General features: G+C 47.1%; 1 protein-coding gene across 1 annotated transcript in view; it reads left to right on the plus strand.

Moving 5' to 3' along the window:
- Positions 1-309: 309 nt before the first annotated feature.
- The window catches only part of whrnb (whirlin b), a 53,625-nt gene continuing 41,612 nt past the window's right edge, over positions 310-12,322 (plus strand). The window contains exon 1 of the mRNA XM_048243395.1: positions 310-1,574. Coding sequence (XP_048099352.1) covers positions 825-1,574 — 750 coding nt within the window. The 5' untranslated portion in view covers positions 310-824. The remainder of the gene's footprint in view (positions 1,575-12,322) is intronic.

A 12,322-nucleotide genomic window follows, 5' to 3' on the forward strand; every position in this document is an offset into this window, starting at 1 on the left:
AGGTTCAAGTTTGCAGTCACATTCATTGTGGCACAAATTCAGTAATGGACTAGTTAAAGCCACAATATCCTGTGCAGTCTGGGCTAAGCAACTGCATATTGTCAAAGACCCTGCAATCCATGTGTAATGCCACATTATCACTATGCAAGGTAATGTGTGCTCTTCTTTAATGGGTGCAGACAAATGGTGGTACACAGCTAAGTGTTGTTAGTTTCTAAGCAACGCGGTCGCCTACACCTGCGTCATTTCCTCTTCAGCGAAGGTCTCGGCAGCTGTCTCACTTCAGCTCGAACTGCAAGCGGCAAGAGGTTTGCGGAGACAACCAACAAGCAATGTAGTCAATCTGAGTAACGGAGAAAAGTTTCAACTGGGCGTAATTTCGGATGTATGTCATTTCACAGTAACAATGGAATCTTTTTCATGCTCATGAAGCTTTTATCATCTTTCAGCGCTCTTTGAAATCACTGCTTGGCATTAAGCATCCTTCAAGCTGTTCTCACGGCACTTGCAAAGTTGAACGACGCGAGTTACCGAAGTAGGCTAATTGAAGGCAAAAGGCTTGGTATGTCCTTGAGGATACAACAATTATGCACTTCTATTCAACAAAGTGGACTATGTGCGTTTTAGACTTGCTGGAACTCTATCAATACTAAACAGGGCTTTATCACGCATGGTAATGTTGCGATGGGATTTTGAAATTATTCCTCCTATAAACTGGAAATATAATAAAGACAAATGACTTTGTTGACAATTAGGAAGACAACTTGTCACAATGACTCCCAGAAGCTAACTTACCGTCTATGGAGTTCTGATTGAGCTGTACAATGAGCTCGGATCTGGAGCACATGTCTCTCAAGTCTACCGGGAACTCGGTGGGCTCGGGTGGACGCGCACTGTCGGTAAACGTGAGAAAGCTGCACAATGCTCTCAACATTCTTCTTAACGATTACGAAAGAGAACAGTTCATCCACTGTTTGAATGTGTACCATGCAAAACGCAATGTTTTTGACTTGGTTCAGACCCTAAAAGTTATTCTAAACACAACTAGCAAACGGCAACTGCTACCAATGTTACGCATGGTTATTCCGCGTTCCGACCAACTGTTGTTCGACCAGTACACTTCCGAAGGTCTATACTTGAAAACAGATTTGCTTTCTGCCACCGGCAACCATGAAAGCTCGGAAGAAATGAGCAATACAACCCACGTCCGAGTGCCTTCTGCGCACTGTCCCTATCCACCCGAGCAGCCTATTCCCAGCCACGCGACTCTGCGAGCGTTCCCGGCTAATTTCAGCACCACAGCGGATGGGACAGTTCCCAACGTCTCCAATATGGGGAGACTGTACCTGCCCGAATTGGCTTCCGAGATTCGCCAAGTTACGCTGAAACGCAGCAAAAGTAACGAGGGCTTGGGGTTCAGCATCCGTGGAGGATCCGAACACGGTGTCGGAATCTATGTTTCCTTGGTGGAACCTGGATCCTTTGCCGAAAGGGAGGGACTAAGGATTGGAGACCAGATACTGACAGTCAATGACATGGTATTCGACAGAGTTACGCATGGAGAGGCTGTCAAGGTGCGCCAATGTTATAAATGTGTGTTTTAATTAATTGCATTATATAAGTAGCCAAACTTATATAGCCCATTTTTTTTATTAAAAAAGTGGTAAGAGTCTAGAGTTTCACCCTTTGACTTTGCAGGATTGCATCCACACAAAAGTTGAGATTGTATACCTATGGCCGCATTAATTTTTTTCTGTGACAGTCATGCTGATACATGCAAATCCAGCCACAGTGTACAGTTAGACTCAGTAGATCTGACCCAGCTCCTGTGGATGGACGCTCTCTGCATCCCGCTGATGACACAGTAGCGAACAGGGGCCTCTGGCCATCCGACCTCATCTGAACCAAGCCCCGTATCTGGGAACGCGTGACCTGATTGGCCCCCTCTCCTCTCCTTTCCTCTCCTCTCCTCTCTCTCTCTGCTCTCCCCCCTTTGTCCTCCCATCCTCTGGGTCGTGCCCAGTTCTGCCCGACGCTGTGTTGACTTTTGACTTTGGGGGGAAGAATGTCCTACTGGGCTAAAAGGGAATAGGGTTTTTGTGAGCCTAGTGAGAGGTCTCTTTCCGGAAGTGGGGGAGTAGCAGGCAAGTGGAGTAGCAGGCGGAGGACAGGGCTTTATTTCACAGAGACATGCGCTTTGTCTTATATTGTGTCCCAGCTGTATAGGATGGCATTTCAACTGGGCCTGAGGACATGTGTTTTGCTTATCTTCTTTTCCTCCTCTATCACCAAGTCCTAATGCACCCTATGCTGTTATATAAGCCCGAGTGAATGTGGAACATTGGCGAGTGTTTTTTGTGCTTTAGTGGCCTTATTTTTCCGTCGAGCTATCCAGGAGAGAGAGAGGGAGACGTGGGTAGCACATTTCACCCTGTTTAGTGGAGCCACAGTGGGACCTCTGGGCTCTGTGATACGCCATAGGAGAGGAGAATGCAGTAAAAACTTTTACGAGGTCAGAAGCCCGTCAGAGATAGATGGTTTTCCGATACGGGCGCGAGCGAGATTAAAGTGGCTCGTCTCTCACCCAGGCCCTGTCGGCACTTCGGCACCATATCCCCATCAATTATGCCGATCAATCAGTCACTTCCCAAAACAGTCTTGGCCGTGTATTGTCAGAGTCTCTCCCCCCTTTCTGTACTCTCAAAGGACAAGGCCACTCAATCAGCGGGAGGTTGAGGCCTGCTGACAGAGGAATTGAGCCTGTCTAAACTAATGGCAGTAGATGTTGTGAACTGTGTGCGTGTGACTGTAAAGGGCTTTTTAATACGGAATCTTGCTGGAGTTGGCATAGGAACACTCACACACACTTACACACACACAAACACACACAGTGCAAAGTGCACACAGTCTCTCTCTCTCTCTCTTTCACACACACATGCACACAAATCACACACCACTCACTCACTCGATCGCTCTCAGTTGCCAGCAGGCACGCTTCCCTCCAGCAATGCAGTTCTGGAACATGTCCACACTGTAAGCAGCTTGCTTTGCTTCCCCTTTCTGTGTTGTTGTTATTCTGAAGCCCCCCGCCCCGTCCCCACCTCCTGCACACACTACCCAATAGAGAGAACATCTGCTGTTGCGATCCCCAGTTAGAGCTTGATTAGGTGTCTAAGTCCCCCCCCACACACACACACACACAAATGTAGAAAATTGGGAGACTTTTGTGATTTTGCCCAGTGCTGTTTCTCTTCTGGTTTCTCTGTGATGCCTCAGATTTTCCTGCCAGGGTAGCGGCTGTGAAGATCAATCTTTATCCCACTTTACACGTTTTTGACAGGGGCAATACTGTGTCAGGTCTTGTCAGAAGCTCTTAGCTCTTAGCTCTGGAGCTCTTAGTTGCAGCCGTCAGGTCTGACGAAGGTACAAAACGAAAAATCATTGTGTAGGTGTCTGTCCATATCTGACATCTGATAATTGCAATGGCCAGCCAGATTATGCTAAGCGAGCAAAACCATGCATCAGTGAACTCTCACACAGAAACTGACATAGAAGAAGTGGTCTCATTGGCTTTGTGTGACTGTATGTTCCTTCCTGCCGAGGAGTGAGTAAAATAATGTGTCTCATCAGCACTCCTGCCGGTGCTGAAGGTCTCATGTATTTATTGGCTCCACTTTGTTTCTCATCAAGGCCTAAATTATTCATAAAAGCTTTTAATCAAGCCGGAGAGCATTTATGGTGCAATGCAAAGAGGCCGCCCCTTTTCATGCCCATCCCCTTGGCTAAAGTGGCCACTCAGAAGCCTCGGTTTGCCAGCACGGTGAAGTATTTCCATACGTAAAGTAGTGCTATTTAGTGGCAAAATAAACGCTGGCGTGTGCTACAGTGTCAGCCAGTGATTTAGCCGGCGCATTATCATTGACTCATTGGAACAGCTGAGCAGACTAAAGAGCAGGGTATAATCCTATTGTTACACCACAGAAGTCTAAATCTCTAAGACCCCAGCTCAGTTCTCATACTCTGTTCCAGGACCAAGACTGAGACTCTTCTGGTGCAACTTTACCATTTTGTTATTGATCTCTCACTTTCTTATTCGTATTCTTTCTATCCCTTTCTCTCTCTCTCTGTAATAGTTTGTCCTCCTTCTGCATCCATTGGAACTGCATATTATGCTCTGTGAAATCCCACAGCTCTTGAACAAACAGACCTCAAATGCAGGATGCTATTTTTATAGTGATGGCTATTTTGTAACTCAACAGCACAAGAGGAAGAGAGAGAGAGTGTGTGTGTGTGTGTGTGTGTGTGTGTGTGTGTGTTCTGATAAAGAGCTGTTGTATAAGCACTTGCAGGAGTTTGAATAATGAGGTGAGTGTCCGTGATGGCGGGGCGGCGTTTATTCTCGGCGTGGTCCGAACCATCAGAGATGACGCCGGAGGGGCTTAAACGGAGCTCACTCCGTTTATCAAAAATTCACGCAGATGTTTTTGTGCTCTTCCTTCACTGTTTATGTTGCCGTTTCATTCATTGCTTTTTGTTCTGATCCCGCTGCGTGGGAGAGTGTGGGGGAGGAGAGAGTGGTTTGCGCCAGGCTTTGCTGGTTGAGTAGCCGCAGGTCGTCCACTCTCAGGGGGCATCTGTCCCGGTGACGATGCAGGTAGAGGATAGGGAGGACATGCCGCAATCAATTGCATTTCATTTTCACACCCCAATTTGTGGCATGCTGCGTATTTGCAAGCCCAGCTCAGAGCCCTGCATAAGAAGATAGGAAAGGGCTTACCCCAGGCAGTTTGGTATTTCAGTCTTTATAACCATGACACTTTCCTACTACTTAACTCACCCACCCTCTAGCTTTCTCTCTCTCTATACTCTCTCACACACACACACACACACACACACACACACACATACACACACACACACCCATTTATCTATTCAGATCACATGTTTTCTATGTATCATATGTGCCTCGTTTTGCCTGAAACTAGTCCCTTGAATCATGCTTCAGGAAAGTGCAAAAACTGCATTAAAAGATTAGTCAGTCCCCAAATCCTTCCCACTTTAAATAATTGATTCACTCCATCAGTAAGTGGTCAAATCTGATACGATTGAAATAATCTCAGGTGCTCCCATCAAAGATATATCAGCCGTTTATTTCCTCAGACATCTTGAATTGAATGCTAATCCTAAATGAGGTATCAGTCTAAGGAGAAAATGATGCTCCCGCACTGCTTTTGCAGAGCCCTTTCATAAGTGATGAGGTTACAGTCACCTGCTTGTCGTTCCACAGGCCTGAGCGGTCTTCACTAATAAATGAAAATCAATTCATGTTGTGCCCAATTCAGCTTTATTGAAGCAAAACTGAAATAAGTACAGAGATAACAATGATAATAAATGCAATCAAATGAGACAGAAAAGTATAACATTTAAATGGAAATTTTTTCTTCAGGTATAAAATACTTTTTTAAATGTATAGATGTTTTTGTATGGGTTGTCTGTTGTGAAACAGCATCACGTTTCTGCCAATCTACAGTAGACTTCCCTGTCACTGCTACCACCCCCACCACCCCGGCTCAATTTTTTTTTATTTCTCACTCTCTCTCTCTATTTCTCTCTTTTTCACTCTATCTGTCCATCTCTCCTCTGTGCATCCTCTGGAGACCACCGTGTGTCTCAGCTCACACTCCTCCAGCATAACAACCTCGGCCTCCCTCCACCATGTCATCCCTATCTGTCATTCTGCACAGTGAGCGTGCCTGCTGGGCCAGGGCAAATGCCAACCGTGGCAGCCCAGACACGGGCAGAGACATGCAGAGAGACGAATGACCTCTGGGCTCCTGATCCGCTCATCCCAGGATGGGGGTCTTGTTTGTTTGTACCCACCATCACTAACCTTCTCTGAAGGCGACGCGATCGGTAAGAGTGTGTGTTGGGTTGGCATGAGAGCGGCCTAAAGTTTGCTGGTTGGTTGGAGGGTGCAGGCAGCTTTTGGGGGCTGTGTGTATGAGAAGGGAGGGGATGGAATGCCACATGACGCAGTCCAAGTTATACTCTGGATAAGGATATCCAATTACAGTACATTAAGGAACACCATTTTATGGCCAGGAATCCATCATCACCATCACCACCACCACCATCATCATCTTGTCCTTGTTGAATCATCTTTTTCATTCATTGGCTAAAAAGGGAGCCACATCCCATGGTTCCCCTAGTTAATCCCCTAGGTGCTCACCCACCTGTTTCTTATTTTCACTGTCTCCACAGCCCAATTTGTTGCCGACTTTTTGGACGCCTTTTTGGCATGATGTTGTGTCAGGCTCTTCATTAGAGTCCCTGTCTGCATGCTAACTTTTATCTCTCCATTTGTATTTCCCTTGAGTGGACTGAAAGAGGATCTCTGATCATATTCTCACACTCTGACTAATATTTGGCAGTGGATGTCTGTCTGTACTCTCTGTCACGGTAATGGTGACATTGTCACATTCTATATTTAGAATCTCTTGTTCTGTTCTTCAGTTTAGAAATGAGTCATTGCAGATATTGTTCTGATTCAGTTCTAATACTTTATTTCACATATTCACAAAGACATCAAAGAGATAACAGACACACTCCATGTTGAGGCTACAGTTTGTAATTGTAAACGAATCCACCGCTGGTTAAATTAAGCTCATAGCTCCTCTAAGTTTTCTAGCTGTTCAGTGTGTGTGCACTCACAACAACTCCAATGCATTACAGCTCTGGTTCTGTGGATGGGAAACAACCAGTGCCTCATACTGAGCAATACACCCTTCCAGCTAATCAACGTGTTGTTTCGGGAACATGGTTGTGTGTGTGTGTGTGTGTGTGTGTGTGTGTGTGTGTGTGTGTGTGTGTGTGTGTGTTAAGGCTGCCTGTGTGTGGGGAGGGGGGAGGGGTAATTTCATTTAAACTATTTTGAAGATTTAATCAGAATGCAGATTGTAGCCTACCGTTATTTATCCCTGAGGCTAGATAACAAGAGCTAATGGCACCCTAAAATTAACAAATGTCTGTAAACTGCTCATTGCTTCACAGTGAGTACAAAGTGCACGCAGGGGTACTGAACAGTGCTGTTCATCTTCTCTTCATGAGCCATGTCTTTGGAATGCCACCCAGGCTAGCGTGCGAGCGAGCAGGCGACCCCAGTGGGTTTCATGGTGCCTGCTGTGCCTGTACATCCATCTGCTCTCATTGTTCTGCGGATGCAGATGAGGCTCTAAAAACCCCATCAGCTTCAAGTCGTAAGTCCTCCTGTTAAAGAAGCCCTATGCAACAATTTTAGCAAAAATGACCTTAATTATGCAGGTTGAGAGTCGTTCTGATGGTTCTACAACACTTTTTGGGTTGTTTGGTGGGTGCTTCGTCTCCCCCTAGTGCTTCTCCGCGGACAAACTGAATATGCAACTTTCTGGTCCCGTCCCGAACAAATCCGGATGTGACTCAGCGGAAGTATCCAATCGCGTCTTGAAAATGTAGTCAGATTGTAGTTTCTAAGAAGACTGCAAAACGGACTCCGACTTGGCTTTGTTGCTTTTGAAATTGTAAGTAGCCTACCCTTGGGTGAACTTCGTTTTTGTAATGTGGTTTGATAGTCTCTTTAACAATGTGTTTGCTCAACCGTTTTATTGTGAGCCCTGTATGTGTTTAGCTTGGTTTCTTGATGGCTAGCTCGCTAGCTAGTGGGGGTTTAGCGTAGCAGTCACTTGCTACCGAAGCTGCAGGGGGAGCTATGTCGTGAAAAATGCGAGCCCAAATCAGGCGAAAACCCAGAAACAGCGAAGGAATAACCAGACCTGCATAGGGCTTCTTTAAGACACCACACCGTGCTCTCCCTCTCTCTCCCACTGCATGAAAAGTTGGATTTTTGTTCCCGTAAACGCCCAGAAATCTCCCTAATTTTTGGCAGGTAATGACAATTTACAGCCTGCGAATGTTGCGTTTGTCTGTGCCACATATAGTTGGAAACAAACGATGACGTATGTGGAGAGCTCGCGGAGTACTAATGGCTCTAATTAGCATATGACTAGCAGCAAAACCTTCCTCTGGCACTGAGGGGCTCCAGTGGACTGGAGATGAAAGACGGATCAGGGGCTTACTGCAGAAGTGCTTCTCTTAAGTCACCAACCTGTCAGCCGGTCCTGTAGCCTTCTGACATCCGACCCACAGGAACTGTCATGCTGTTGTACCCAGTCAGTCCCCTGCAGCAGCTGGGATTGGCATGGAATCGGCTTGGCTCTGGGCCCGATCTGTCCCAGATCTGTGGTCATCCATGTGTCAAGTGCCAGTGGGCATGAGGGACGGGCATTCAGCGCCCTGCCAGGCACTCCATGGTCAGTCTTGCCACACTAATTTGAGCTTATTTTGATTCATAACCACTTGGCCTTTCTCTGTTGTGTGTAATTGTGTGTCCGTCTGTCCGTCTCGTCCAGCGTGTGTCCAGTGGCACACTATGACACATTGAAATGGGCACACATGCACACACCCACTTCCAGCTGCATACAATGAGCATTTCAAATAGGCGTTCACACACACACACACACACACACACACACACACACACACACACACACACAAACACTGGCTCATGTGGCAGAAACACACACACACACACACATTTGTATGATCTGTACCGCGTTGCTGCTTGCTTGGGTGGTTTGCCTCAGCCCTGCAGTTTGGCCTCTTGTTTTTCTGCTCCCTGTCTTGTGTTGTGCCTCTGTTTGATCCCTCTCCAGCGAGGCTCAGAAAAAAGCAATTACTGCGGCAGGGTCTGTCCTGATGAGTTAGAAAAGTTCTGCGCTCTGCCGCGCATCACATTGCCTCGCCCTGCCTCGCTTTGCCTCGGCTCACCCACACTGCTGAGGGATCAGTCTGTCTGTCTCCGAGCTTCTGGACGCCACTGGACTGGGCGGGTATCCAGCCACAAAATCACGTCATTGCTTTTGTGTTTGTTCGGGGGGTTCAGGTGCAGAGATTAACAGGATTAAGAGGAATACCTCTTTTTGTCGCCCCCACCCCCCCTTCCCTGTGGACATTCAAAAGGGAGACTGTACAGGAACATACTGTACAGGAACATACTGTCTCTGCTGCTGCTGCTGCTCTGCCGATGCCCCTGAACGCAGCCGTTCATTGTTTCCAATGGCTTTGTGTGTGCCGGCTCCCTCGTTCTCTCTGTATGTGTGTGTGTGTGTGTGTGTGTCTCCTTCCCCGCACAAAAGGGGACATTGTCTTTTACAGCGCTTGTCTCCACGGCCTTTGAGGATATGGCAAGGTGTGTGCCAGCTGAGTCACTGCCTGTGGGGCTGCTTACTTACAACATGAATGCCATGAATGAGTGACCGCGCACTATGAGCCACAGATCGGATCCAAGGCCAGCGGCCTCCACAGGCTGGGAACATAAAGCGCCAACATGTCTCTCTCTGGGTACCAGAACAGGGTGATGGATGAGAGAGAGAGAAAGAGAGAGAGAGAGACAGAGAGAGAGTGACAGACAGAGCAACAGACAAACAGACAGAGAAAGAGAGATTTTCAGAGGTGGGAGATTATAAGTGACAGACGATTTACCTGCCGAGTGGTGGGCTCCTGAGGCTGCTGTGGAAACACACACATACACCTCTGCTCAATACCGCTGGTGCATCAGACGAGAGCTCTCGCACAGGTTGTGGGGGCTATGAATAGCTGTGTGGTCAACAACAGCCAGCGAGAGACAGAACAGAGAGGGAAAGAGAGACAAAGAGTGAGAGAAAGAGAGTGAGTGGGCTAGTTCCATCAGAGCTCATTCTCGGGAGCTTACTTGTGTATTTGTTGGAGACGTACAAAGGTGACTTCATAGGTAGGATGGAGACGTTGCCCTCCACCCACTCGGACGACTTACTCAACGATAAACAGATGCATTGTTTTACATTATTAAGTACTCCTTTGTCTTTTCATAAATAAAGACATTTTTGTAAGTTACACTGCGGGAGTCTGTCAATGCCTTGTGCGAATCCTAGTGCGAAGCCTTCTCGACCTCAAGTGTTAGAGAATTGAAAGGAACATTCATGTTGAAGTAGTACAACTAAAAACTCTTTTAACAACCACGCACACTAACTGCACGTCAGTAGGGTTTATTCATAGCTGGGCGCGGATATGACACACACACTTGTGCGTGGAAAGTTCTGGAAGTTTGTTCTTGTGACTGCTGTGAGGAGGTCAGGAGGGCTGTTAGCCCCTGCCAGTCCTCTGAGTGCTCTCCAGCTGAAGACCTGCGCTGCGGCGCTTCACACTCCACCACCGGCAGCCTCCTCGGACTCTCTCTCTCTCTCCCTCCCCCTCTCTCTCTCTCTCTCTCCCCCCCCTCTCTCTCCGCTGCTGTAAAAATAGACTCTCCTACCTGCTTTCTGCCCGTCCACACACACACACACACACACACACACACAGATGCACACACTCATATGTATTTTTGGTCTCTTTAACATGTGAGGTCACACACACACATATTGTACACACACGTGCATGCACATACTCAAACACACATACTCACAGACTCTCTTTCTCTCTCTATTTTCTTTCTCATACACACCCACACATGCACATACTCAAACACACACATACTCACATACTCTCTCTCTCTCTCTCTCTCTCTCTCTGTCTCTCTCTCTCTCATACACACACACACACACACACACACCCTCCCAGGAGGGCTCTTTTTTGTCCACACTCCAAATGGAGTCGGGGTGGGAGAAGCTGAGCATGGCATTAGCAGAGCCATATTGCTCTGCCTGCAGCCTTTTCATCTGTGTAAATAGGCCAGAAGAGACACCACTCACTCACCAGTGCCCTGGACGTCTGCCTCTCACTGCCCCGAAGTCTAACAACCAGAGCAAAAACCACAACCTGAATAAGACCCAGTGCCCAGCCACACTGCTGTTAAAGTTGTATCTAGGTCAACAACATTTAACATCCATGAGTGGTGGCTCTCCGTGTCTTGAATTTACAGAGCCCATAAATTGAACGGTAATCCAAATTTACGACAAAAATGCTGGGTGGACTGAAGGAATTTAACGCTGAGAGCATCCTTTAATGTGCTGCTTTTTATTTTTTTTGCCCTGTTAATGGCACTGTAAACCACACTCTGCACTAACACACACCAGTTTAACCACTCATTCACCCTCCCACACACACACCCCCCACACACACACACACACTCACAGGCAACCTGTACACATTCTGTCCTACTTCCATCTCTCTTAAAATAGACAGTTGAGAGAGTGCAGGAAGGTATTGGAAATGTGTGAATTCACAAGCAGACTATAAATCAGTTTTTTTAAATGGCCATTTCTTTTGTATGCCCTGAATTAGGGCAGCCGTTTTCATTTTGTGAACCAGCCTGCCCCCCCTCTCTCTCTCTCCGTCTCTCTCTCTCTGGGCCTCTTGGTCATTCAGCTGCCGGCCGGTAGCCTCATGCATCATTCTGGAAGCCCTGACCCCCCCGTCCTGTCTCTGTATGCCCTTTCTGCCTCCTCTGGCCAGCCGGTGATGAATGCTGTGTCACCGGTCACTGTGCCCTGACTTCTTTGTCCCACTTGTGGTCTTTGGTTTTTTGGTGTTTGTGAATCATGGAGCCTTGTCACCTTTGCCCACCCTTGGTTAACCCCTCCACTCATCCCAGTGGTTCAAATGCAGATCACATACACACACAAGTTAGATGACAGAGACTAACAGTCATTCGTCTTTACAAAGGGCAAGATGTACTGTATAGCTATAAGGTAGTGGATGTGTGTGTGGAATGCTGGTAGTTGTAGTCAGGGGCGCTGCTCTCTGTTAGTGTTGGGCCCTTAGAATCGCCCTAATCGGGCCCTTAGAATCGCGGGGAGCAATGGATGGAGGATGCTGGTCTTCATTTGCAAGGGGCTCCATTTGCAAGGGCTTGCATCACATTTCTGTTGGGTTCTCTTCTAACCTTCTCTCTGTTAGTTGTATATGACATTGATTAGAAAGACATTGCAGTTCAATTTCTAAAATAAAAAAATATATGTTGGACAGGTTCCTTTTTCTCCATCAAAATTTGATGGGAGAGAAGAGTCATTAAAGAATATGGTGAGGCAAGAGTGTAGTGTGATTTTGCTTGGAAACAGACCTACTTTTCTCACTTTCTGCTCAAGCCTAATGGTGTTTCTGGGTCTGCAGTCTTCTGGGGGTTTGGTGGAAGGGGGGAGGCTTCCATGGAACAGCTGTTCTGGAGCTGTCCACTCACACGCTCCCTCAAGTGGGAAGGCACAGACATTAAAATGTGGTGACGAAAAAAACGAAATACAAAAGAAATACAACT

This window comes from Alosa alosa, chromosome 5 (genome assembly GCF_017589495.1).
Source record: "Alosa alosa isolate M-15738 ecotype Scorff River chromosome 5, AALO_Geno_1.1, whole genome shotgun sequence".
In the NCBI taxonomy this organism is placed as follows: Eukaryota; Metazoa; Chordata; class Actinopteri; order Clupeiformes; family Clupeidae; genus Alosa; species Alosa alosa.